The sequence below is a fragment of the Centroberyx gerrardi genome, chromosome 3 (genome assembly GCF_048128805.1).
Source record: "Centroberyx gerrardi isolate f3 chromosome 3, fCenGer3.hap1.cur.20231027, whole genome shotgun sequence".
In the NCBI taxonomy this organism is placed as follows: domain Eukaryota; kingdom Metazoa; phylum Chordata; class Actinopteri; order Beryciformes; family Berycidae; genus Centroberyx; species Centroberyx gerrardi.
The window spans coordinates 31,415,752-31,442,798 of NC_135999.1; the positions used below are offsets into that span (position 1 = coordinate 31,415,752).

Genomic DNA, 27,047 nt, shown 5'->3' on the forward strand with positions numbered 1-27,047 from the left:
TAACAGAGTGAACTAACTCTGCAAAGTTCGAACAGCTGAAAAAGAGCTATGGCATAGAACAGCCACTAGAGGGTGATTTAAAGTCACAAAGAAATGAAAAATGACTTTTTTGCTCATTTTCCATGTCATAAAATACCTCTATTTAATAATATATTCCCAAAAAAAATAAAAATTGTGTTTTTATTCTCTTGTATTTTTATATTGAAATCCTATTACTATTTACTTCCTGGAAAATGGTGTCTCCTGGAAATGGGCAAACTTAATCTGGTTCAATGGAATGTAGCATGGCTCCACGACAGCAAAAATGAGCTTTTAGATTATTAACAATGTATTCAGCTTGTTTTTAGCCCTGGTCTGCCTAACTTAACAATGTGGAATGGGAGCTAAACTGGATCTAAAAGCTAAAACAAGACTCTATGTATTTACTGAGACTGGTGGAATACTGTATTTGCTAAATGGGAAGCTTTGGGTTGGTGTTTGATGTGATGACAATGCTGATAACTTTTCCAAACAGTGCTTGTGTGATCCTTTTGTACTCATGATTGTGATTTGTGTTTGTCTTCAACCGATTCTTTTGTTTTGTTTTCATCTCAAGATGCACAAATGCAAAAGTTTGATTGATTTGGCCATAATGTATCTGATCTCATGAATGGAGAACTAGAACTCTTGCCACTTCCCCATTCAGTGTGGGGTGTCAAAACTGGTAGTGTAATGCACAGTAAGTAAAATGCGGTACAGTACAATATAGTGAAATGCAAAGCTAGTGCAACATCTTTGGTTTTGATGGACAGAAGTCTTTGAACATGGTCCCTGTCCCAAGATTCAAAGAAATTACTCTTCTTGAGATATTCAACTCTGCCTCTACACTTCCACTGGAAGGTCGAAAATCCTTCTGCAAATGGTGAAATAAACTTGACATGATTTGGAATGCAGCAGTGTAATGTGATTGTGTTTTATTAAAAGCATACAGCAAATTCTAAGCTTGCGGAGACGAGTTTGAGAACATGTGGAAGCATAATAAAGACCAACCCACATGTATGCTACGGTTATAGGGACAAATAAGTTTGTGATTAAGGTAAACTGAGGTTACATTTTCAAGACTTAATATCTAACAGTGGGTAAATTATCAACTCATGAGTTAGATGGTTCATGAACTTCTTTGACCACACACACCTTTTACTGCCTGTTAGTCAGTTGAGGTTAACCATTGGTTCTAATTACCCTGTACGAAAATGCAATAAATCTCTAAAACAGAATATCTAAACATCCAGAAAACCCCAAACTACATATTGCCCACATCTCCCCATCGGGTGAACCACACAAAGAAATAGATTGTTTTTCCTGTGTGAATGAATTCTCAACTGAATGATCACCATAATGGTAACAAAAATAGAGATGGAAGTTTCGTGCCAAGACACAAGATACAAATTTATTAAGGCTTCGAACAATTGTAATCATGCTATTACATGGGGAACGGCTGATAAACTGCATACATGTACGTAATGAGAAAAGGAAATGGCCTGAGGATTGTTTGTGGACACACAGACATGCTCTTAACTTGCAGTGATATCACTCTGACCAATCTTGCTGCGAGAGGAATGGCTTCCTCGCATTTCACATTCCTCGACATTATGCAACAAGGACTCATTGTGTCCAAATTTCTGTCTGAACACATGCATGGTCCAGTCCTTATGGATGAAAATGGTGTGACACGAATATGCAAAAAAAGGGTTAGTGTTTTTTTTTTAAATGTGTTTTTAGTACATACATCATTACAACAGTGTGACCTCTTCATATAAAGAAGCTTGAAATCCATACATTATCCAATCAATCAGTAATGACAGTGAAACAACATAGCGTTATTTGCATTAGTTGTACTGTCAATTTTAAGAACTAGGACCTAACCATTGCAAGTAGCTTTGACAGAACAGGAGTTCTCATTTGAGCCCTCCTCACAGAAATAACTTCATGATCTTGGGCTTGAAGATCTGCAACTTGCTGCCATCCATGGTTTTCACCATCTCCTGGGCAGCCAGGATGCCCTGGTGGGCGTCGTCGAAGAGCTCCTTTCCGATGGCCGCCTGGACCCTGTCCCGCCAGGCGCTGAGCCTCGGTCTGCCCTCAAACACATCCAGGCCGGCACCCACAGGCTGTCATTTAGAGACACAGAAGAAGTCCTGCTTATGCATTATGGTACAATTAATTGCACATACCCTATGATTGCTGTCGACATGAATAACTGCCTGAATTTACAGTTCCCAAACGTAGAAAGAAGAGCGTAGAAAAGTAAAGAGCGTCCCATCCTCGCTAATTGAGATGCTGTATATTTGCCCTATTTGGCTAAATGAAATTCTGGTGTCAGTATGGTCACTCCAGAGAAAGCTGGACTCACCAACATTAGATCTGTTCCTCTCTCGTCTCTTTGGTATCTTTGGTATAAAGCATCACAGACCGGCCGGGTTGGTAATCATGAGCTTGCTGTGTGCAGTTTACTGACATCACAATACAGGATTTCTGGGTATTGAATTGAACAGTTACCTCTCGCTGCCATTTGGGGCCGCCAACATGTAAAGTTACCTGGTGCAGCTTTAAAGAACAGTGGTCTGATTTTATTTTACATAGTGAAAATTTCCCACGAGGATCCCTTCTGCTCACCTGCATGATCTCCACAATGGCAACCAGGTCAGCCAATGAAATCTGCTCTCCTGCGATAAAGGGCCTGTCCTGGATAAACTTTTCTTCGATGAGTTTCAGAGAGCCGTTCAAGTCCTCCACAGCTGCGTCCATCTTGTCCTGCGGGACCTCCACACCCAGGATCTTGGGAATCATGAGCTACAACACAAAGACAGCATTTTAGCCTGCGGGAAGTGCCGATAACATAACACGCTATTTACTACTTCACACAGAACGAACAATATAAACCCTTGTTCTTGATACAAAATGATCATTTATTTGAACTTCCTGTTATGCACTTTTCAGGAGTAGACAAAAATACATAAAGTGGATGAGCAGATCATTTGACGAGGACTCTTCATAAACTATAGACCTGTAGAGGAAAAAGTGTGTAATTTCTTATGTGCTATCCTGAAAAAAGTCCAAACAAACCGGGACGAAATGCAGCCATGCCATGACAACATGGAAAACAATGACCATCTGACTGGGTCCAATTAGTGATTGAAAACATCCTCATTTACCATTTGTAGCCTTCATTTATCCAGGAAAAGTTTGCTAAGTGGGCATGTCCTTTCAATAACATCCTGCTTCACATAGTCGACCAATGAGCAGTATCCAACCTTAGCGAACCAAACATCTCTCTATTATACATGAATATTCTTGAGACACGAGAATAGATTTTTACATCTGTGGTCTTGCCACTAAGGCATTGGCCTCTGTATTCCTTAATGTTAGATGGTTATAACTTTGGCAATCCAGGAGTTTATAGGGGAATACCAGTGTTATTTAGAGTTAAAGTCCATTTACTACTGTCGACACTGATATGAAAACACTCAACTCAGCGCAATGAAATAAGGAGAAAACAGAAAGTTTGGCTTCATGTTTACTGTGATGGATTCTCTCGCTCTGTGGAAGTTGTTTTTCATACTGGACAAGTGAAGGGAGGAAAATGAGCCCTGATATCTCCAACTATGCTGACTGTGCAGACACCAGCAGGAAGAATGTCAAGGACAGAGGAACCTAGACCATTGGCACAAACTAACAAAAACACCAGTATTATACTTTTAAGTCCCTGTGGATAAGAGCAGCAGCATCAAATTCCCAAAATGTAAATGCAAGAGGCGCAGAAATAGGTTAGTGAACATACTCTGAGCCAGAATATCTTGGAGCCATGCATACGTATAGCCATGTGCTGCCATGACAGGTATTCGTTCACGCGAGCGCGCTGTTGTAGGTCAGTTGGATACCAGAAGTCAGGGGTCTTGAACTTCTGCGCCAGGTACTGCATGATGGCAATGCTGCAGAGGCAAGTAATACAAATGATTATCAAGGAGGAGCACACTGGTTTTATTAAACACCAAGTTTATGTCAAGAGTTTGAGTAAAACTGGGTGGACATTCTAGGTTACTTTCAACTCCAATAAACACTCTAACACTTGATTCTTTATTTAAAGTAATAGTCTGCAACTTTTTCTTATAAATAAATGTCTGTTTTTGCTACTTTCTATCAGCGATTGATACCATATCAATAGTAGTGATTCAACCTATAGTCAGTTCATAAAAGCCTTTACATTTGCTCTTCTAAACATAGGCCTATATGAGAGGGTCCCCCTTTCCCGGGAAAAATCCTCTGCTGCACAGGAAGTGATGCATTTTACGTTCATGGCAGAAGACAAGTTTGAAAAAAATATAAAATGGTAGAAGAAATATAAGACAGTCTACATTGAGTGTCTTCATTATTACAGTATGTTGGACTGGTGCCTACATTGAGTGCAAAACACCAAAATAATGACAGCCTATTATCAAAGGTGTTGCCAAAATCAAGAAAAGCAAGAATCTTGTAGATTATCACTTTATAGTATGTTAAAGACACTAGATTGTTTGTATGATTACATTTTCATTCAAAGCCTGTTTAATTCTAGCACTTTATCCGCACCTTTCAGCCAAGCAGAAGTCTCCATCTCGAATAGCAGGGGCTTTTCTTATCATGTTGATCTTCCCATATTCCTCCCCATACTGCTCACCTGAAATCCAATGCACATGCTTTTGTCACCTGTGTCAAGCCAGCAGCAGCAACAAGTTCGTGGTCTGAAATGGTCTGAATTTACAAAAACACAAGTTGCTTTAACAAACCCTTTGCAGAGTAATCGAACTTGTAAACGTCTGAATAAATGTACACATTTTTGTAGATGAGGTACTAGAACAAATAAAATTGCATTTTTTTCCACCTGAAAATAACCTTAGCAAGTCCATCTACTTTTGATTTTAAGCTGTATTGCCTGAGGCTAGGAGGGTACACAATAGGCTTGGGCGATATCCAAAATTTCATATCACAATGCTGTCCTGCTAAAATATCGCGATATACGATATTATCACCACGATTATTGTTGGTTTTTTTTACTATCCTACCACTAGTAGATTATAAATGTAAAAACTCGCAGAATTGTGATCTAAGCAACACCTGGTGCCACTGCAGGGTGGGTTGGGGAAAGGTTGGGCGGGGGAGGGGCGATATTCAATCCAGAAAATATCGCCTAGTACACAACATTTGAAAACTGATGAGTAAAACATGCAAATCATAAGAAACTACCCGGGAAGACTTATACTTTGAAAAACAAGATGGCTTACACCCGTCACTGTACCCATAGGTTGTGCTAAAGCTGCTGAATTGAATGCAAGGGGTGAGCTCTATCAGAGAGCCCATTTACCCATATCATGCATTACATAGAGAGAAGTGCAAAAAAAGATGAGTGAAATAAAAATGTTTACAATACAAAAAAATCTGATGTAGGTTATTTATGCCTTGTCCTCTGATTAAACTGGAGAACCGCCCGCCTCCAAATGTTGTGCCCTATTAGGTCTAAATGACTTGTTGGCTGGAGTAAAAAGCTGCAATCACAAAATGAGATACAGTTTTGTTTGCAAAACCCCTTATAGTAGTTTCTATTTAGCTTGAAATTTGAAACTCGAATAAACCCATACAGCCTTTACTTTTATTGGGGGCACTGAATTTACACCACAGGTTATTCTCCAAGGAAATTGTATCATTGGTAGGTTACATAACGAAGTAGACTAAGTTAGAGAAAGACATTTTTTACTCAGCCCACTTATAGTTCTACAGCCACAAGAAAGATGGACTCTCATAACTAACATTCCAATTTTATCGATGAAATTAAATATTGTGGCACTACCTTAGGCAAGATTTAAAGACTGTGAATATAATAGCCTACAGGCTCTTTGCTCTTTTTGCATTCTGAACTTGGAATAATTTAAAATTAAAATTAAAATTAAAAACCTCATTAGCTGCCATAACAGCAACATGTCGAATAAATGTGTTTTCGAAAGGACAGTGAGTTTTTCTCTATGCATAATTGTGTGTGAACTTGCACTTACCTTCAAGCAGCGAAACCTTTTTGAATTCAAAGGGAATGTTATTCTTCTTGGCGAAGATGTAAACCGAGCGACAGGGCTGAGAGAAAAGGTCCAAGTACAACTCCAACGCCATTGCCTTCGACGCCACAGACTGCTGGACAGTGATAACGAGATTATTTTTCACCACTGACACTTTGTTGGCTGCGGTTTGCAGTGATATCCAAGTTTCTGAGAACTTTGTCCCGTGTGTTTGTAGCGCCAAGGATCATTTGCTTTATGAAGATGGTTCACACCTTTTCCAGTCCGTTAGACCAGACCAGTGTAGGGGCGGGAAACGCTGATCCTGTTGTTTTGTTTTGGGTTTTTTTTTTTGTATTTTGTTTTTTTATATATATACCGGGGTACTCGGAGAAAATCACTGACTCATCACTATGGTCCTGAGGTAAAAATGACCAATCACCAGACCTCTCCTGGTAATACAAATGCCACAGGGATATGGCTGTGCCTGCCGGGTGGGATTTCAGTGGAAGCAGGAAGGAGTGAAACCTCTCGATTCGTCTATATACTCTCTGGTCCCGCACCACACTTTGACCAATCTGTTGGAGCCTAGAGCACTAGGTGGAAGGTGATATGCAGTCTGATACGTTCTTACTGACTTTTTAATGGTTTATATAACTCCATGTCCTCTGGATTTGGAAATTATGAGCTATTGTATAATACATGTTTTCAAACCAAAAATGTATCATCTCAATATGATTACAATGTATAAACAGTTTGTTGGTTTTTGAAAAATTACATTTTGCTTAGTGTATTGGCAGCATTGTTTCTGATAAACAGCCATGCCAATGAAGTCAATCAAATGTAATGAGTTGAATTACAAACTAATAATGAAATCAAAATGCCGAAATTAAAGGAACTATAATCTTAATATTTGGCTTGCATAACCTTTCATATATATAATCTATTGTAGAAGGTTTAATTCCAAAATGAGATATGTAACAATTGAAAAATGTGAGCCCTACTGCCATGGATCCTTTCAAAATCAATCAATCACACCAATTGGATAAACATATTCCACCATCTTGTGGCTATATCTGCTACAAAAAAGACAACGTCAAATCCATTCGATCTCATCTGTCTTTAGTGAAAATATTACATATCAAATGTCAGTCTGTAATGTGAGTCAGGAATGAAAAGGCTACAGTGACTTTCAAGACCAAGTCATGCAACTGTGTCTGACATAAGGATTTATCTAAAAAGGTATCATGTTATACAAGAATAACAATTAAAAACATAATTAAATCAAATGGTATTTAAAATGGTAAGTACCTGACAGGCTTTTAGAAAAACTCTATTTGGGTTAAACGTGGTTCAGGCAGCCGACCTGGATATATGACACGAAAATACAGTACCTGTACTCATATCTCTAGGTGCCTAAATAAAACCTAATCTTTAATATGTCTATTCACACATCAACTGCTTATTTACACTTCAAAATTGTCTCCGTTTTCTTCATTATCTTTTAGGAATGAGTTTATAGTGTTGGAAATGACAAGCGTCCTTCACAAGAAGCTCATGACGGTTCCTTTCTTCCCGACCTGATGAGGCTCCAGCGCGTAGAACCGGATAACAATCCTGTGAAATACAAGAAAGCTGCAATTAATTTCCCCATTGATGCATTCACTACGATGAAAATAACAGAATTTGGGGTTAATGCAGTAAGTCTATGAATTGCCATACTATATGTTGTTTAAGGGACTTGTAATTAGTGGTGATTGGATCTTCTTTGTTGCAGCCTCACTTTGTGATTTAGGCTGATGAGACAAAAAATGATATAAACATTTTGCATGGTGCAGCCAGGACAGTCCATTCTGCACAACAGTGTTTAGTGTATGTAATAAAAAAGGAGCGTGGGTAGATTATAAACAAACAATAACGACAGCAGGAAACACAAGGACAAGGTCATATATTTGGCCAATTGAGGCGGTGAAGCTGACACACAGCAGTCCTTGAATTACGTAAAGTACCTTCAGTTTATATTGTGTGAAATATCTTGTGCTGATCTGATACTCATAGTTGGTTTGCCCAAAGAACCCTCATCTGAGAGCTCTGTGATTGGATAAGACTTGGTAGAGAATTAAATAAATGTCTATCCTTTAGGCAGGGCAATAACCACAGTACAAGACTGAGACCAGATCTGATAATCAGGAGTCATCCTTATACATTCTCCAAGTGGGCTAATTTCTAGGGAATTAAAGTGAAATTAAACTATTCCTAATTTTGCTGGAGACCCTCTGGAACCTTCCTACGGATCCCTTGGCCCCCAGACCTCAATTTGAAAGCCACTGCACTAGAAGATGTACTGTTTACATAAGCCATAGGTCATAAGGTGCTGATAAAGGCGGACCATTGGGAAACCTGTGTTATACAGCTAACTCGTTGGTCATTACAAAGCTATTACTTCTTGTCATTTTACGATCTGTTGACAGTGGAAACAGCCAATTATGTAAGTCAACATACTGTAGCTAACACTACTTTGTTTGGATTAGGGCTGCTACTAATGACTATTTCCATTATCGATTAATCTATCAATTTGTTTTTCCATTAATCACTTTGTCTATAAAATGTCAAAAATAATAACATATGCCCATCACAAGTTAAGTGATTCTTCAGATTGCTTTTTAGTCTGACCAGCAGCCAAAAAACCCCCCAAAGTATTCATTTTATACTGTTATGGAACAGAGAAAAGCAGCAAATCTTAGTATGTGAACCTTTAACCAGCAAATGTTTGGTATTCTTGAGAAATGGCTAACACGATTGATCGATTATCAAAATTAGAATTGATTCATTTTCTATGGATTGACTATTGTTTCAGCACTAGTTTGGATGGAAATATTCCAGTGGGTGACCAGCCCACTATATCCTTTTACAATATCACAGAATAGTGTGACAAGCAAATGAACAAAATGTACAGGCCGAGCATTTTTCAAAGAAATCTCACAGAAATCTGGTCTTTCTTTCATCAGGATGTCCGGCAGTCATTGCAGAGTGTAGGTTCAAGGTTAGTGTGTACTGTGTAGGCCTGGTCTTACTGCAGCCAGCCGCCCCACGTCAGCACAAGTTAGACTATTGCATAACATTATAGAAAACAGATGGGCCATTTGGATCGGGGCTAGAAAAACAACTTGGGTGGGAAAAAGCTGGTCTGCCTCATGCCCAAAAGGAAGATATGGGGTTTGATTGTGCAGGCTCTGTTATTACAAAACATCAAGAATAGGCCTGTCTCCCATAACAAGATGATGGTTATGTCTGCTGTGCTCCAGAGAACCGACCTGTCTTCAGTTAGACCGAGTTCCCCAGTCAGGAACTGGAAAATCTTGGCACTGTGCTCCTTATTCTTGTCGGCGGTGTCGGTGACGCCGATGGCAGACACCGACAGCACCACGCAGGGAGAGCAGGACCCGCCGATCAGCATCGGCATCCCGGGTTTCACCACCAGGTTCATCCTCTGGAAAAGAACAATCAATCACCCATTAATACAAAGAGCGTCCAACCCTGTGACCGAGGGGGGCAGTTGGGTATGGCAAGAGAGTCTAAATTTGAAGTTTAGGTCATTATAATAGAGAGGAGAAATAGCCAGAATTGTATTTGGAAGCCATATCTAAAAAAAAGAAGAAGAAGAAGAAGAAGAAGAAGAGAATTGGGGACATTCATAAAGTAAATCAAATATTCAGAACCAACCTCTAAGCTGTGTGAGTCTGTGCAAGGAAAGCAGGGTGAACTACATCTAATAACAATCTAATAATTTCTAACATTGACCAAATAATAATATCTTGTCAGTCCTTCGTCATTGTCCTGCTTTGATCCCTGAAATTCACTTGCTTCCAAGCTGGTTTTGGATGTTTTGGTAGCAAGTGAAAGTAAAAGCAGGTACTTCTCCATACCTTTAACTGAACTGAGACTCCTGCCTATAACAGGCTTCCTATAAAGACAGGGCATTTGCATACGTAAACGTTCATAACAACCACATCAACACATAACTGATAAAAAGCAGCCTTGGCATGTGTTCCAGTTTTTAGACAAGCACGCGAGGTTTGACATTGAGCATTATGCAAGCTTTGCTAGCAGTACACCGTTAGGCTATTCTTGCTAGAAAACAACAACTCACGTCCTCCGGTTTCCCCAGAACAGCCGCTGTGGTGGAGCATAGTTTCTTCAGAAAGTCCTCGGAGAATTTGCTCGCTGGTAAATTACTTTCCAAGTCAATGAAAGGCATGTTGGCGACGCTGTGAGAAGAGTTGAGCAGGGACTAAAATCTCAGGAAGACCGGCGCGAGGACAGCTGGAGTAAATAAATCAAACATACCACTTCCGGACATGGCTTTCAAAATAAAGGCCTTATTGACGCGTATGTGTTGCAGTTTGTTTGGTTACATAATCATTGTAGAATGTACTATTGTAGAATAAAAAAGCAACAACTTGCATTTTCATTCACTACCATTCATCCTTAAATATGTGTTCTTACAATAAAAGAACACATATTTAAGGATGACTGGTAGTATGGTAGTATGGATGAATGGTATGTAACTAAACAAACTGCATCATATCAGAGGTGAATGACACTGACTGGACCCCTATTCTGCACACCCCAGTACCTTTTCCCTCAAAAGTGACTATTTTAGGCTTTTATTTTGAAGGAAGAATCGTCTGTCTTCCTGTCGTAGTCTGGCTATCTGTAGCTAGCTTGATGCTGCTGGGAGCAAGAAGGAGCTTTGTATCTCGTACCAACTCAGCAAAATGAACAGGAAGGGAAAGTAACCACTAGAGCCCATGCTGGTCGACTTCATTCCTGAGAAAAAAGACCTTCATTTCCCCATTGACAATTCAAAATAATTTGTGAATGAATAACTAAATATTTATATTATACATATATATATATATATATATATATATATATATATATATATATATATATATATATATATATACACACATACATTTCTATGGCTACCCAACATGTTTCATCAGGGGTATCTCAGCAAATAAATAATAAATGTATCAATAAATACTTTTTAACTTGAGCACTTCCACACAAAAGAAGAGTACATTGGCTTCCTTTTATCAAGTATTCCAAACTCCTGACTCCAATTTTTGCATAGAGACTTTAATGATTTGATGAAACATATTACTGACTAGAAGGGCACTCGGAGAGCGCAGACCTCCGCCAAGGCCAATAGTCCAGTCTGCTATAATATGCAAATTTCGTGAGTCGGATCCGGATCCGCTCCAAAATTTAATGGGTTCTTCCTTGGCCCATGCTACACCCTTCCACGAAGTTTCATGAAAATTGGCCCAGTAGTTTTTCCGTAATCCTGCTACCAAACAGACAAACGGCACCGAAACATAACCTCCTTGGTGGAGGTAATTAAAACTCAGTTCCATCTGTAGCAGTCTGAAAATGACTTTCAGGATCCTTTAATCTGTTAAAAAAATAATAATAATCTACAGAATTTTATCAGAAGAATTGCAAGAAAGTTAAAAATGACACTTTTAGTTCATACTGTACCTTTATCCTTTCCCAGAAAAATATCCTACATTTAGGGAAATTTTGTGCTATTAAGGATTATTACACAACAACGTATTGCACAGTCATTAGTACATGATAGAAATAAACTGAACGCAGGCAGATAAAAGTTGAAAGTAGATAGCAGCTATTTATTCCATTTTCATCACTGTACATTACCAAAAACATTTCATATATTTCACAGCAATCAACCAACAAAACAAACAAACATAAACCAGCATCCTCACTGACTGGGGTAGAGAGTCTAGATGTTTTTTTGTTTTTTTTCATTGGACCAAAAGGTTTATCTGTCTACAATGAATATGTGTTTAAATTATTGAAATGTCTGTTATGACTGCTGGCACTTGTCCTTCACACCAGTGATTGCACACCTGAAGAGAAACAGAAGATCAACATGGTAAAAATCATTATGTTGTTCCCTTAAGTCCCTTAAGTTTACAGAGAAAAAGTGTTTTCTGAGAGTATAATGATCAAAGACGCAGAAAATTCATTTAGCATTTAGTTATGTTTCATACAGCTCACATTAAAACATTTTTAAAACTGTGAAAAAGTGGATAAACATCAATTAAAAACATCAGATACAAGGGATGGGATGATATATCGAAATTCAATATATCGCGATACAAAAATGTGACAATACGTATCGTGGGGCAGAAAAATGTATCTCGATATTAGCTGCATTTTATTCTGCTGTAGTAATCACAAATGAGATGCTTGACCATCACAGTTTCACAAGCTCTCCATCCAAATTATATTATTTACACTTTGTAATGACATTTTTAAATTGTTTACATTCTAGCAGCCAATGCCATCGCTAGAAAGATTTGTGTCTCAGAAATGAACATAATTCTGCACAGTCAAACTTGTTGTCACTGAACTTTTATTTATTACATCGTATCGTTGTATCAAATTTTGAACTCCATAATATAATGTGATTCTACCAGTCATTCACCACAGACTTACCGTGAGAGAACTTGCACTGTTTGAGCGCCTCGCTGAAGCCCTCACACAGGTTGAGGTCAGTCTGGGTGGTGGCGCAGTCCAGGAACTGTTTGACCTCAAAGTGACAGGGGCCTTGCTGGGCTGGTCCAGGCCGGGCCGGCTCCTGGAACGATACAAACAGGTGAGCACGTAAATCACTTGTGTGCTGTGTACACTTGTATAGTAACCTGTGGATCCTAGTGATTCAGAAAAGGTTCCATGAGGTATGGAAAGTTAGATGATAAATCTGATAGATTATGCAAAACGAAATGCCTCAATAGGTTGTTCTTCATTTACTATGGCACAGATGAAATGGATACAAACTCCAGTGTTATAAACTTTTGGAAAATGAAATTCACGATGTAGACATTATAGACAAGATAACTCAACATCAAGGAAAATCAGCATGGAATAATATACTTCACATTATCATCAATTACTTTAATTTAATGCAGACTGAATAAAGGTGGGTGGATATAGTGTCTATATTTAGTAAAATAAAAAAAATATTTGTTCTCTGACTACTGAATGAATGAATGAATATAGACCCTCTATAAACTGCTACATCTCACACACACTTTATCCTCTCTTCCTAAACTTAGACTGTAGTCAATGAGGACCATTACATACTATACTGTATATACAGGTGTAATCCCTTGAATTGTTTGTAGTATAGGGGGGGAAATAAAAAAAGGTGGACCAGGTGAAGAAAAAAAAAATCTGATTCTACAAATGCTAGTTATTCCTATTAAAGGCTTAGCTGATAAAGACTGTGATTGACAAAATGCACTTATTGTAAGTCACTTTGGACAAAAGCGTCTGCTAAATGGCGTAATGTAATGTAAAGAAAAATGTATCTTTGAAATTTTTACACAGGCGTCAAAAAGTCAAAACCAAGACAAGTCTCAGTCAAAACAGGCATGCAACAGAGACAAGTCCAAGACAGAAAAGCGGTCTGGAGACTAGACCTGAGACTCACCTGGTACGCAGGCTTGGCTGGCTCTGGACTGCTGCTGCTGCTGCTGCTGCCTCCGCTAAAAGCTCCTGTGAGAGCGCTGCCCACGACGTGGCCGACGGCCGAGCCCACTGCCACCCCAGCGGCAGTAGTGGCCATCTGGGCCATGAGGCCCGGTCCCTGGGACTGAGCCGGGGCCGGGGCGAGGGCCGAAGGGGCCGGATGGACGGGGGCTGGAGCGTGGGATGGAGCTGGGCTGTGGAAAGAAGACAAACTGTAAAGTTCTTGCCCATTAGACAGGCGTAAAGGTATCGTGGGGCAGAAAAATGTATCGCAATATTAGCTTCATGTTATTCTGCTGTAGTAATCACAAATCAGATTAAAATTGTTGTTTAAATTCTAGCAAGCCAATGCCATTGCTAGAAAGATTTGTGGCTCAAAAATAAACATAGTTCTGCACAGTCAGACTTTGTTGTCATTGGACTTTTATTTATTATATCGTATCGTGGTTGTATTGAATTGTGAACCCCATATCGTGTATCGAATCGTATCGTGAGATAAACATATGGTCGCATCCCTACTTAAAGGGGCATTACGTGATCTATGACCTTTATCAACCTCTACTGGCGACCAGTGGGAATTGCAACAACATCGAAAGAACTCACCACCTCCTACACAAGTCCCCCAATTGTTGAGTTATTGGTACTAATCAACAACTTTATCAACCCCCCACACATATATTGTGGGCATACAAATCGTACTTATTGCACCTTTAAGCTCGACAAAAGCCACAGAGGATGGCCGAGGAAGAAAAACAGGTATAGGTATAATGCAAATGTAACACAGGGGCCTCTTTCTCTGACATCAGCTGTGTCTCCAGTTACATGCCCCCCTCACTTATGTAATTATTAATTTTGCCTCCCAACGCCACCCACCACTTTTTTCCCCCATTCAAACTGCATGAACTTTACAGGAACAAACAAAACTACATGGAAATGAAATCCCTTGTCATGTTTAATTCAATGGACCATGATATTATTTTCTATCAAATTCGACATAGAGAGCAGCTGGTCCTCCATATTTCACTGCTGTTAGTATACTAGTACCAACCATTGTGATTTTTGTGCAATCAGCAATTTACAAATCATTTTTAAATCACAAAAAGAAAAAATAAAGGAGGGAAAATTAAGATCTTTAACACTGAGACCTAGCTTCTCAGACAGGTTAAAAATTAAGCCAGAAGTATGTCTCAATTAATATAGTTCATTGTGCATGAAAAGTTGCATTTCTAAAACACATCTTGAATGTAGTTTAGTAATTTCTGAACTATGGACTCCACTGCTTAGACAATCACCCAAACTCCTGGGGAAAGTTTCCCCATAATTGATTTGTGTTTCCAGAAATTCAGACAGCATTAGACAGCATATCAAAAATGCTAGGAAAATCATTAACAATACAAAAAAATTGTGAATTGAAGCATGATGTGTTTCCTAATGGGCTAATGTGTTTACTAATGGGCTTATATGCATTTATAGTTGTCCTCTATGGGAAAGGAGTGTCATTAATCACATATATATGTAATAAGATAAACAGAAAGAGAAATGGAAAATGATAAATTAATACTACAATCCAAAAACATGGATTGAGATTGCTGAATGCAAAACATCACAAACATTCATTTATTTATTTTTCCATTTATTTATATACTTGTGATGAATGATCCTCTTTTCCTCCCACAGTTGTCTTCTATTGGTGTCGACATAAACAATACTCATACTACTAATGCATCTGACCAAAACCATTCCTCTGAAGTTAAACCTACTCCTATGGGTTTTAAATTAAACAATTTAATCCTGATACAGCTTTAATCCCCCTTCACCCAGTCTGATTAACTGAATCCCTAACAAGCCAAATCTAGGACTTTTTAAGATGTGTTTATGAAAGCCAATCCGACTGACGAGCCATTTAGGAATATGATTAATCCAAGTCTGCTTTGTTGACACACCGTTGCACGTCAAGGATGAGATGGGCAAAGACTGATGCCTATTGACTTAAAACAGTTATCAAAAAAGTTATGTCAAAGTTGTCTGGTTATCCATTTTGAACACAACCACCAGGAAACATAACAATTGTCCCCCACAGTAGCCTAGGATTTTTTATTAGCTATGCATCTCTGCATTGGTGTGCATTATTTGCAAACAAAATAGATGACAATGCCACTTAATTGGTTTCAACTGTCATGTTGTGAAAAAGCAATGCTATTTAATTCTCATATGTATAAAAACTCATAGCTTGATAGTATAGTTGTAATTAGTTGTAATTGGTTTCTCACTCAACAGAAATACAACCACATAGCACCAGACACACATTGATTGAGTGAACTGTAATGAAAAGACAATCCACACTGTCAGTGGCAGTCTCTGTGTTAAGGCCAGTTAGTCAGCTTAGTAGTTTAGCCTATAGACTCACATAGGCCTATCATGTAATCACATTTGATTTTAGTACAAAATAACATACGTTTTTTTTTTAGATTCAAACAACCTACAATTACCAACCTACAGTTGGTAAAGCTATGGATATCAACTGATTGTAAAGTGTCCATCCCTGATCAAGGTATTAAGGTCTACAGTGTATCAGAGCACCACTTCACATTCTCCACCCTTCCAAGGGGATAGTTTCACTGAAAAAATGCCCAGTTAGCTGCTGTTTGTACTGGGAAAACAAAGTCATTTTGAAATGTCATAAAATTGTCTGTTACGTATTAGGCCTATCCAAAACTCTTGTAGCTTTCTGGTCATTTCTCAGCTTCCTACTTCAGAAGAGTTCAGTCTACCTATGACCGCAGGTAGCAGGATTAACAGTTAAGACTGTGGGGAGACAGACATCCCTTGGCAATGATAAAAGTTCAGCCGATTGACGATTAGGATTTGTCTAATAGCCAAGAAGTCAGTCGTTTTTTTAAGATTATCATCGTCCCTAGCTTTCTCTCATATAGAGAACAATATACCAAAGTCCATTAAAAATATGACAATTTAATGTTTCTTTGCTTATCGGCAAACGCACACACCTCGTAGAGCACGGCATATGACCTTTCCACGAATCATTAGGTTTCACTCTTCAATTCGGCATACATGGAATGCACCAAACAACACTTCTTTCAATAACATTTCACCTTTTATCATTAGTTCGCTTGTTATTCTCGCCGTCCTCTTCCACCAAAACACACCGCGGAGAGAGGTAGCGCGAGCGCTGAGCCAATTGTAAAAGTTGAAATTTTGTTGAAATAAAGTGCTGCTTAGTGGATCATATTTATGCCATTTTTGCTAGTGGCCACAACAAAATCGTAAAAGATGTTAGTCAAGGTACTACAATGTACGTTTGCCGATAAGCAAGAACACATTAAATTGTCCGATTTTTGCATGGACATTGGCCTGGCGTAATCTCCATACAAGACAGCGGCATGTATCAGGGCAGTGTGGTCCCAACATACGCATACTCAGAGATTTAGAAAAGTTCCTACGCCCTTGATAACATTTTCCCAGGAAAACATTACATGCAAAACAAAATCATGTATTTTGACTCTCTTTAAAGACATGCTGACTTTTTACCTAGTGACCTTGGCAAGACCAAAATGACTTAGGCTACTTTAGACGAGGCATGGTCTCCGTGACTCATGACGCAATTTAAATATCTGTCTGTAGCCACATTATACACCAGGCGAAGAACCACCTCTGCTAGTCCCAGGCTTCTTGCATTTAAAAGTGTCAAATCGCGACAGACTGAATTAGCGCTTAAGTAAAAGAGGGTCGTTACAATGTTACAACACCGACTCTTGAGCCAGTTACGCAAATTACCCAAACTATTTTTACCTCGCTGGAGCTGAGGGACGACTGCGGCTTCCTCTGGCCATCCTTGAAACAGAAAAGATCTGACTTTATGGATAAAACCGGCTGGTGAATGGGACAAGTCAGTCGTTGCTTCTAGAAAGTGCTTACGGGCTGCTCAGGTCTTGCAGCCGGTGACAGCACACGCACGTGCAAGTGACCTTGTGCGGCTTTTCAGGTTGACAAATGTCGCGAGATCTCGCAAGTTACCCCGAGATTTTCCAAAGCAGCCCATAAAAAGTATCTTTGTTGTTACTGTTGCCTGTCACTACTACTACTACTACTACTACTACTACTACTAATAATAATAATAATAATAATAATAATAATAACAAAAACATTCCAACGTTTAAAATGTCCAGGTGGTCTACTTAGGAGATATGTGAAGTTTCTTTTTGATATTTCGCTTTTTACATTTTCCCCCAATAGAAATTAATGGTGGAGAGTGAACACTAACATCTGGTATTCACATTGTAAACAGCTACAAGATTAGATCTTTGTAATTGATTCAACTGCTGCTTTCTACACATTTTCTCCAAGAAATGTACTTTCCTAGGTTTTGTCTTTCCTTCTTTTTTAACCCACAGGTCAGTGTGATAAAACACTTGATAGCTGAGTCAGAATAATTACTGACTTTATACTTAGTATATCATTCTTTACATCAGTGTGTAGCACAGCGAGTGTTAATTTTTTTTTTTTTTATATATATATATATAATACCTGAGATACTACTTTTTCTTGTCTCCACATGTCCTACTGCTTTGTGTTATTTTGCATAAACCCATGTTTTAGACCTAATAGTTTATCTTTTCATACATGGTAGCCTTCTCGGTTGTGTTATGTTTATATGCCGCCCATTTGCTCTATTCTTCTTTATATTCTTATTTTCTTTGCTGTGTCCCATTACTATTTTGCTGCTGCAGCGACCCAATTCCACCACATGCATCATTATAGCTTCATCTAATCTGATTTTGACAAAATTCTGCATTGCTACATAATGTTGCCAATGTACTGTGTTACGGCCTGTCCGCTCCTGAACAGTAGGTGGCGCTGTTTTACTGTATTCACTGTTCTTACTGGAAAAAGACTGTCAGAAATGAGTTTCCGTGCAGCCACCATATCAACAAAGACTCGGCTCCCTCGATACTAAACCTGTTCTCCATCATTTTTAACACGTACAACCAAATAGATATGCATTTCAGGTAGCGCTGCAACGTTTTTATCCCCGCCGATACTGTTTTAAAGACAAAATCTCGTTTTTTTCACCAAAAGGCCGAGTGTTTCAGCTGTAACAATGTCGACAGCCCTGGACTTCCATTCTCAGATTGCCTCCATCATGGAGGTGCTGGCCAACGCGGCCGTCGCAGAAATCTGCAAAGTTGTGGACGACGGATACGCCGTGGTTCATCTGGAAATGTCCCAGAGCCAGAAGGAGAACGAGTTCCTCCGCCGAAAAATCAAACTGCTGGAGCTGCAGATCGCCAGGTACCGGGCGGAGAGAGTCAAGGGTCCGGAGGGCTCCTTCAACAGCCGCTTCCCCGGGGTCCGCCTCCTAAACCGACAGCACCGGGATGCCCTGGCTGGTATGCACGCGCCGTTATCTCTTGTATGCAGGGGAGAGTCACGCCAACCGTCACTCAAAAATTGGGGCAGTTTAATGTTGCTTTGTTTATCAGCGAACGTACGTCACCTTGTAGAACATATAAGACCCTTTAAGAATCGTTAGGGTCTTTTGCTAAATTCGGCTCATATCCAACCCACCAAGCAGCAGTTTATTTCAATAAAATCTCAACTTTTAGAATTGGTTCACACTGCTAGCTACCGCCTCTCACGGTGTAAGTTAACGGTTGTTTTGGTGGAAGAAGCTTGTGTAAATAACAGGCGAAGCAGTTGTAAAAGTCGAAATAAAATGAAGTAGCAGCTGTTTTGGCGTGTTGGATGTATGCCGAAATGAAGAGTAGCTCCTACCGGTTCGTAAAAGGTATTCCATCATGCTCTTCCAGATGTGTACCTTTATCAATAAGCAGAGACGTTAAATTGCCAGACATTTGGATCACGAGAAGTATTGTCGACCTCTGAACCCCTTAACCTGCAGCTGCTGTATTTTGTTCCAGTGCATTCTAAACACACTGTGTATAGATTTTATATATAGGCCTCATTGCTTTCTCAGTGGAGCCTTTATGAATTGTTCTGATAAAATACTTCACATTGGACATTTTCCCATGAAGTGTTGTTGTTTTTTTGTTTTTTTTAGACCAACATATATTCTATTCTATTCTATTCTATTCTTCTACTGTTTGTTAAAGGGTCACAGGTATTATATTGCTCAATTCTGTCACACCTAGTTATTAAAAGGGAAACCTATTCTATTCTATTCTATTCTATTCTAGTTTAACACAGTGTTGTATTGAGTTCTATTGGATTAGTGGCCAGTCACTGACCTCCACCTTCCATCCTCTGCCAGGCCCCTCTCTCCAGGGCAGGACCAGGTTTCTGAACAGAGGTCCCGGAGCTCACCAGTCTCTACAGAAGGCCCAGCCCATTAACCTGGACCAGGACCCCGACCAGGAGGTGGTCACCACCACCAAAACTGAGGTAGATATTCCACAGTGCAATACAAAGTGGGAAGAAGAGCCAGGGTTAGTTAGTTTTCCCACCTTTCTTTTTTGGGTGTATTTATTAAATAAAATGGAACTTATTAGTTTGAAAACTGAATAAGTGAAGTGTTTCTAGTACATATGCCAAATTGATTTTATCTAACATGCGCAGTGAAAAAAAATTGCCAGCATTTCCTGTGTCACTGGAGGTAATTTCCCACCTTGCAGTAGTGGAAAATATTGACTCACTTTTTCTAGAGCGTCCAAAATGGATTTCTAAACAAGGTGTTTTAGAGCTGCAAGTAATCTTTAGTCCATGAATCAAGTACAATATTGGTGAAAGCCTTTCATCATGCTTAAACTCAGTAAATCCTGCATACTGACATCTATTTTTTTTAACAAAATCACTTTTCTTTAAACAATGTAGTTCTAAAAAGTTCTAAAAAAAAAAGTTCTAAAAAATGCATGACAAGAAAAAAATGTGATTATATCAATCGCAGTTTAAATCGCAATTGCAATATTCTGTCAGATAATCGCAATTCGATTTTTGTCAATATTGTTCAGCCCTATCAGTGATAACAATTAAAATTTCCATTAAGTGGAAGACTAAAACCTTAATTTCTTAAAAATCTAATGTCTTCGTCTTTTGAGAGTTACGTTTCTCATAATAAATTGTATGTATACTATGTACATGATATGTAAAACAAGGCAGCAGAGATGCTTGCTCAAAGTTTGTACTTCTTTGCTATAATTAATTGCTGTAGTTATGCGCTCTAGTTAGTTATGATAAGTTGGGTCCTTATCATTTAAGGACCCAACTATTTTTCTGAAACGTGACTAATGGAGTTCACCGTTCGCCCGCACATCTATCATGTCATTTCTCGTCTTCATGACTTTCTCCATGCTTCTGTAGACTTTTTAATAGCACTTGGTCATTGCCTATTCTGATTCCTCTTCAATTCTCTTATCTACTGCAACACTTCCAAGTAATACAACTAAAACCTAATGCATTTCAGGTAGAAAAGCCAGCCAAAAAAAAGACGAGTTACAAAATCCATCACTCAATTACGTTCACAGCGTTCCCAGAAAAATCCATTTGTCTTTATTTATGGATTCAAAGAGTACATTTACAGCACTTTGTTCTTATTATTATGCATCTATAGGCATATTTACTTATATTATTGTTGTTTCCTGGAATATCATAGAGTTTAGAGAGGAGTATTCCAGACAGGGAAAGTCAGGGAATTTGATCAGTTCTCTGGGGAAGTCAGGGGATTTTACAAATGGGACACTTTACAGGAACATACCAGAATGAAAGAAAGTTGGAAAAACTTGTATCGCACATTCGTTGCATTAGATGGTTTTCAGTCCAGCTGCAGTGGAAACAGACTGTTCACCCTTTTAGAAAAACAACATGAACAAACCAGGAAGGGAAACATTTTTAGCTCATGGAAGACTTGCATAGACAACCAGTGTACTGGCTGATACCTCATTTTTAATAAAAGACCAAAATCAGCGACAGAAATTAGGATCTAACCCTTCATAAAATAATCTGAGCATCAACATCATGCACACAGTGTTGTTCGGCTTGAGTATTTCCAGTATTTTTGTCTCTCAGCAGTAGGACAAGAGACAGTATGCTTTCTGTTAGCGGCCCGCATGACCAGCGGTTAAACTTATTTTGTCTCACTTAAACCATTATGAACACAACATGCATCAAAACAGACCAGGAGCTAACCAAACCCCTTAATTTTAGCCCTGAAATGTCCTTAATTTCTCCATTACATAAACATTAATTATCCATTAAAAATAACAAAGCTTTAATAAAGTATGGTTAGTATCATGGGTTTTTAAGGGATTTATTCATGAATTGGCTTGTGGAAACACCAGTAATTAAGGGATTTTTCATGCCCTTTGTGCAGGTTTACAGGTTATTAATGAGTTATTAATAGAAAGTTCCTGTCTCCCTGAATTTTACATTAAATTAGAAAGTAAGGAGTAAAAAATTAAGGGGTGTTTAAGGTGGTTTCAATGGGATCTCCTCCATTAATAACTCCCTTGATTAATTTTAAGGGGATTTTGCATGAGTTAAGGGGTGAATTCATGTAAATGTAAGGTTATTTTAAGGGATTAGTGGTTCGTAGAGACTACATAATGAAATGATGCTGTAACACATCAGATAAAATCCTTCATTATATTAAATCAGAGCAAAACCTAAGCACTAGCATCTTATAACATACATCCATATGTTGTTTCAAGTGCTGAAAAGAAATTACGTCCAAAAACTTGTACTGTTGTGTAAAATATTGATGTGAACTGTATTATAGAGCAAACGAAAAAAATAATACAGTATGACTTTTTGTCAGTGTTGCACTGCCTTACTATCAAGGCTAACAGAATAGTACATTCAACTTTTGAAGCCAACTTTTATTCAAACAAGCACGCAATTGGTGTAGATTGGGTCTAGTGTTAGTATAGAGTAGGTCAATACTTCTTTAGGTCGTACAGTCATTAATAAGGATGTTCATGAATAGGCCTATCAATGAGTACGTTCAATGAGTACACGCACACTAATAATTCGATCTTAACCCAATTGAGGTAATACTCCGACTATTACATTAATCATGTAAACGCATTTATCTGATTATCTTAATCGGGGTGAGGTCATAATCAGAGTAAGCATAACCCAGTTAGTTTCTCCTCAATCTTTCAATTTATTAGGGCATGTAAATGTACTCATTATCTGTTCTTGACTGTGTGCAATGTTGTCAAACGAAAAGATGAATTTTGGTGTGGGGTGTAACTTTTTTCTCAGTATCTCAGTGGGAAAATGCTATCTTTTAAACTGACTATGTCAAATAGCATAAGGTAAACATTGCAGGGTTAAGGGGTCAAACTCTGTTTGAATCATTTGCCAACCCTGGAATTAGAACCCGAGACCCTGCATGACAGTCTGCTGCCCTACCAAGTGAGGTTTAGGGTACAATCTGTGAGAAAAAATAAGTAAATCATCTACTTACTTATGACAAAATGTCTTTCGGGAACACAATTTTGATAGCTGTCTCCCAATGTGTTTCCTGTGTTTCCCAATTCCACCGTGAATCAAACCCTTCAGCACACTTTCCTGATGGAAACCGACAGAATATTTTTAGTAGTTTCTAGTAGTTACCCGCAAGTGCCTGATGCGTAGTTGTTTACACTACATAACATACACACATTACATAACATAAGCGAGAGAATATAAGATATTCACCTTCGTCTTCATTTTCAAAAATTTACATTGAATCATTTGATCAACTGAATAAATGAACACAGTTACGTTTGTTCCTGTAGTTGTTTCATAATGGGCTATATAGTAGGTGGCATGAATGACTCTATGCACATCTATTGTGAGTGGACAACTATTAATAGATTGTTAAATGCGTTACCATTTTTTAACGGTGTAGGGAAATTAGTAATTCCGTACACAATTATGTTCCCACCCACCAGTTCCCTTGTTGGAAGTGAACCAAATCGCCCACTGTGGCATTAGTGCTCTGTTTCCTGTGCAGACAGTAATTCTTAATCCACACATCTGTTTGCCCTGTCAGACAGCAGAGCCTGAGGAGGGGGAGCTGCTGATCGTCAAGGTGGAGGGAGCTGTGGAGGCCAGCGATTCCGACCAGGAGGTGGCGGCGGAGGCCCGCATCAGCACCAGAGGAGGAGGAGACGGCGTCACCTCGCCTCCCGGCGGCCCCAAGGATTTCAGCGACGCCCGGCCGGCCGGACGTCACAGCGAAACGGAGGTCAGTGGATCCGACATCATCACCCTTGTTGTCGGCCAGTCGACCGAGACAGACAACGACAGCGACGCTACCCGTAGTTCCCGGCTGGAATTTACGAGTGGCCATGTCAGAGCAGGGGCGAGTGCGGACGTTGACGAGGAAAATCGGGGGAGTCTGTTTAGCGTTCCTCTGCCTCAGGTGTGGGCGAACGTGTCGACGCACACGGACGACGCGTCGGCTCGCCGTGACGACGTAACGAACATCGAGAAAGTTGTGCTGCGCCCCGATCGACGGTCCAGCGATCCTGCCTTAGATAGCAGTGTCGGTTGTCCCGCCACCACCATCAGCAGCCTCGCTTCTAAGTCTTCCATGTCAGAGGTGATAGTCATTGATGGTGGTGCGACTTCAGACAAGGAAGGCGAGGAGTGTGAGTGGTCAGACGGAGGGAAAACAGCTGTAGACCAGACAAATAGAGCGACAGACCGAGGGAGAGAGAGAGACGAAAGGCTCGCCCCACCTAAGATTCAGGTGATCCGGCTCGAATCAGCCGGACAGAGCAGCTCAGTGCAGGTAAAATTGACTCCCCAGGGTGGGTCTGTGTTTTACCCACGCGACGACGCTCCTGGAACCTCTAGTGGGTTAACTACCTCCCATTTCACCGCCTCCAGTGACGCACACGGGGACGACAGCCAGAATAACACCACAACAATCCACCTCAGACACCTGGACCGCAAAGGAAAGGGCAGCTACCTAGGTAACGCATCATGCGTCATATCGCACCACCCTTTAACCCACGTTGGCCAAACGCCGTCTCACGGCGCCGGCCACCTAAGCTACCAAAAACCCTCCCAGCATTCAGGCCAGCCCAACCAAAGACCCTCGTCCTACTCCGGCGGCTTCCACCTGGCCCGCTTCCACGCCGTGGCCATGGAGAGGCCGTACGGCTGCGTCAGCTGCACCAAGCGCTTCTTCCTGGAGGCCGACCTGCAGAAGCACATGGCTCGGCACACCAGGGAGAAACCCTACATCTGTCAGGTGTGCGGCAAGAGCTTCGTGTGCCAGAGCCAGCTGGACATCCACAGGAACGTTCACACTGGGGAGCGGCCGTTCAGCTGCTCCGTGTGCAACCGCCGCTTCTCGCACCCCAGCAACCTGAAGAGGCACCAGAAGATCCAGCACTGAAAGGAAAGATCGGGATTCTGACAATAGAAAACAGGGACGTTGCATCCAAGTTCTTCAAAATCTCAGCACAGCAGCCTTTTGGAGCCTTGGTTAGTGATAAATGCAAATTGGCTTCTAAAAATCCTGAACTTTTCCTTTAAGAAGACTAGACTAGACTTATTTTTAAACAGCATTAAATGCTTGACTTTTTTATACAGAATGGGAAATAGACTTATTTTCAAAGAGTATTTTTCAGAGCATTTCAGTTTTATTAGACTCTGTACAGAAGGGACAAGAAAGATGGGAGAGAATGAAGAGATGACAAAAGGAAAAAGTCCTTGAATAGGAATCAAATCCACAATGTTGCAAGAACATAGTACATTTCTGTCCTTTGACCCACCTGAATGCCCCCAAGAATTATAATCTTACAAGGTTTTTTTGTCTTTCATTTTCCCTCAAAACATTGAGTTAGAGTCAAAGTTAAAGCTGATCTAGGCAACTTTGCACGATGGAAATTCCAAATGACAGTGAAAGGTAACTGAAAACTGTGAACTTGAATTCCCACAAGTCCTGTAAGACGTCAGTAAACTGCACACAGCACGCTCATGTTTACCAACCCGCCTGGTCTGTGATGCTTTATACCAAAGATACCAAAGAGACGAGAGAGGAAAATATCTAATGTTGGTGAGTCCAGCTTTCTCTGCTGCTGTTTAGGAGACAGTTTGGATTTCACTCTTAAGTTTGGATTTGTCACTTGTGGATGGAGAAGTGAACATACCTGACACCAGACTTTCAATTGGGCAAACTATGGGGTCTCAATCAGTGGGGATAGGATGCTCTTCTCTCCCACTTTGTGATAAGACAGCTGGATTTTTACATAAAAAACCTACCTTACCTACTGCAGTAAATCATTCATATAAAGAGCGTCCTGGTGTCTCATTTGGGTAAGATGCATACCAAAATGCATTGCGGGTACGTTGCGGGTTCAGCTCCTTTCTGTCGTCCCCTCCTTTCTCTCTCCCATCTTTCATGTCTGCTCCACTGTGAACTATCAAATAAAGCACAAATGCCCCAAAACTGAACTGAACTGAAGGGATTGATCAAATTTGTTGCTATTGCAACATATGAAAGATTAAGCTGCCTATGTGTTTATGACTGGAATTGGTGTGATCATCCAATAGCTGATAGTTTACTGAAGCAACATTATAAGGCATGACAGCTGTTCCAGACAGTAGTTTTTTCCATAATGACCTAGTAAACTGTCATAGGTTTAGTCATAGCCTTGTATTTCTAAAAGTTGCAAGCATGAGGAGCCTCCATTTAAGCCTCCAGTGCTTGAAATTTGACTTTCTGAAACAAAATTTTTGTTGGTAAGAAATATCAGCCAAAACTTTTCACCCGGCGATATTCATTTTTTGAACACTATCAGGGAGCATGGGACATTTCTAAGCTGGTCTCAGTGGACGATAATGTGTAGCATTAAAACTTGTGTATGGCAGTATAAAGTTTTCTAACTTTTTTTGTGTATTAGGATGAGAGTGCTTCAGTGGGCTACAAGGAATGGAATCAAATGTCTGGTGTTTTTTCTTTTCATTTTTTTTATAATGTTGCATATGACAATGATACAGGGAAGTTATTTTTAAGGTTTTTCATCATGTCACGTTTTCAACATGCAATTTCCATCATTCTTTTTTCTGTATGTTTTCTGCATTAAATAGTATAATTACATTCCTGATGGTAGCATAGAAAGAAAGGTCCTTTTTATTTTTTATGATATCATTTTAGAGATTTTAATGTGTTAGATACTACAAATCACATTGTTAGCTAACCATTTATGAGCTGCATTTCTTCAAACGGAGCTGTGAACCTCACCAAAGTTGTAGCATACACAGAAAGTATGTTCTCTATTCTTAAGGGGAAATTTTTCCATATAGATTTGTACAAGTGAATATATAATATTCGTTGTAGTGTAAATCCACCAATAAATGATATTTTTGAAAGAATTTCATCCTTTGGTTTTATTTAATCTATTTATCATTATTTTGCACTGGTGAAGCACAGTTACTCTATTATGAATG

General features: G+C 39.6%; 4 protein-coding genes across 4 annotated transcripts in view; 1 reads left to right on the forward strand and 3 right to left on the reverse strand.

The window, feature by feature from the left end:
• Positions 1-936: 936 nt before the first annotated feature.
• On the reverse strand, positions 937-6,290 carry gstt1b (glutathione S-transferase theta 1b). The gene is made up of 5 exons (XM_071909392.2): positions 6,066-6,290; positions 4,609-4,696; positions 3,821-3,971; positions 2,656-2,832; positions 937-2,150 (listed from the first exon to the last, which is right to left on the reverse strand). Exons 1-5 carry the CDS (start codon positions 6,175-6,177, stop codon positions 1,953-1,955), a joined length of 726 nt encoding a protein of 241 aa, XP_071765493.1. The 5' UTR covers positions 6,178-6,290; the 3' UTR covers positions 937-1,952.
• An 873-nt stretch (positions 6,291-7,163) lies between these two features.
• ddt (D-dopachrome tautomerase) lies at positions 7,164-10,370 on the reverse strand. Its single transcript, XM_071909394.2, has 3 exons — positions 10,213-10,370; positions 9,377-9,552; positions 7,164-7,679 (listed from the first exon to the last, which is right to left on the reverse strand). The coding sequence occupies exons 1-3, from the start codon at positions 10,318-10,320 to the stop codon at positions 7,607-7,609; spliced, it is 357 nt and encodes a 118-aa protein (XP_071765495.1). The 5' UTR covers positions 10,321-10,370; the 3' UTR covers positions 7,164-7,606.
• Positions 10,371-11,731: 1,361 nt separating this feature from the next.
• On the reverse strand, positions 11,732-17,604 carry chchd10 (coiled-coil-helix-coiled-coil-helix domain containing 10). The gene is made up of 4 exons (XM_078282744.1): positions 17,433-17,604; positions 13,588-13,819; positions 12,591-12,732; positions 11,732-11,998 (listed from the first exon to the last, which is right to left on the reverse strand). The coding sequence occupies exons 1-4, from the start codon at positions 17,471-17,473 to the stop codon at positions 11,979-11,981; spliced, it is 435 nt and encodes a 144-aa protein (XP_078138870.1). The 5' UTR covers positions 17,474-17,604; the 3' UTR covers positions 11,732-11,978.
• A 1,137-nt stretch (positions 17,605-18,741) lies between these two features.
• Positions 18,742-27,047, forward strand: part of LOC139925043 (uncharacterized) — a 64,542-nt gene continuing 56,236 nt past the window's right edge. The window contains exons 1-4 of the mRNA XM_078290151.1: positions 18,742-19,030; positions 19,912-20,042; positions 23,635-24,983; positions 27,026-27,029. Of these exons, the coding sequence (XP_078146277.1) occupies positions 18,742-19,030; positions 19,912-20,042; positions 23,635-24,983; positions 27,026-27,029 (1,773 nt within the window). The remainder of the gene's footprint in view (positions 19,031-19,911; positions 20,043-23,634; positions 24,984-27,025; positions 27,030-27,047) is intronic.

What these genes read in the sequence shown, in the direction of transcription:
- gstt1b (XM_071909392.2), bottom strand. Translation starts at nt 6,177, where the DNA reads ATGGCGTTGGAGTTGTACTTGGACCTTTTCTCTCAGCCCTGTCGCTCG. An exon ending in CCAAGATATTCTGGCTCAGA is followed by an intron (nt 2,833 to 3,820) that starts GTATGTTCACTA and finishes TTTGTGTTGTAG; the next exon opens with CTCATGATTCCCAAGATCCT. An exon ending in CCATTGTGGAGATCATGCAG is followed by an intron (nt 2,151 to 2,655) that starts GTGAGCAGAAGG and finishes TCTAAATGACAG; the next exon opens with CCTGTGGGTGCCGGCCTGGA.
- ddt (XM_071909394.2), bottom strand. Translation starts at nt 10,320, where the DNA reads ATGCCTTTCATTGACTTGGAAAGTAATTTACCAGCGAGCAAATTCTCC. An exon ending in TTCTGGGGAAACCGGAGGAC is followed by an intron (nt 9,553 to 10,212) that starts GTGAGTTGTTGT and finishes GTTCTTTTCCAG; the next exon opens with AGGATGAACCTGGTGGTGAA. An exon ending in CTCGGTCTAACTGAAGACAG is followed by an intron (nt 7,680 to 9,376) that starts GTCGGTTCTCTG and finishes TGTATTTCACAG; the next exon opens with GATTGTTATCCGGTTCTACG.
- chchd10 (XM_078282744.1), bottom strand. Translation starts at nt 17,473, where the DNA reads ATGGCCAGAGGAAGCCGCAGTCGTCCCTCAGCTCCAGCGAG. An exon ending in CGTCCCTCAGCTCCAGCGAG is followed by an intron (nt 13,820 to 17,432) that starts GTAAAAATAGTT and finishes TTCTTTCCACAG; the next exon opens with CCCAGCTCCATCCCACGCTC. An exon ending in CAGCCAAGCCTGCGTACCAG is followed by an intron (nt 12,733 to 13,587) that starts GTGAGTCTCAGG and finishes GTATCGTTCCAG; the next exon opens with GAGCCGGCCCGGCCTGGACC.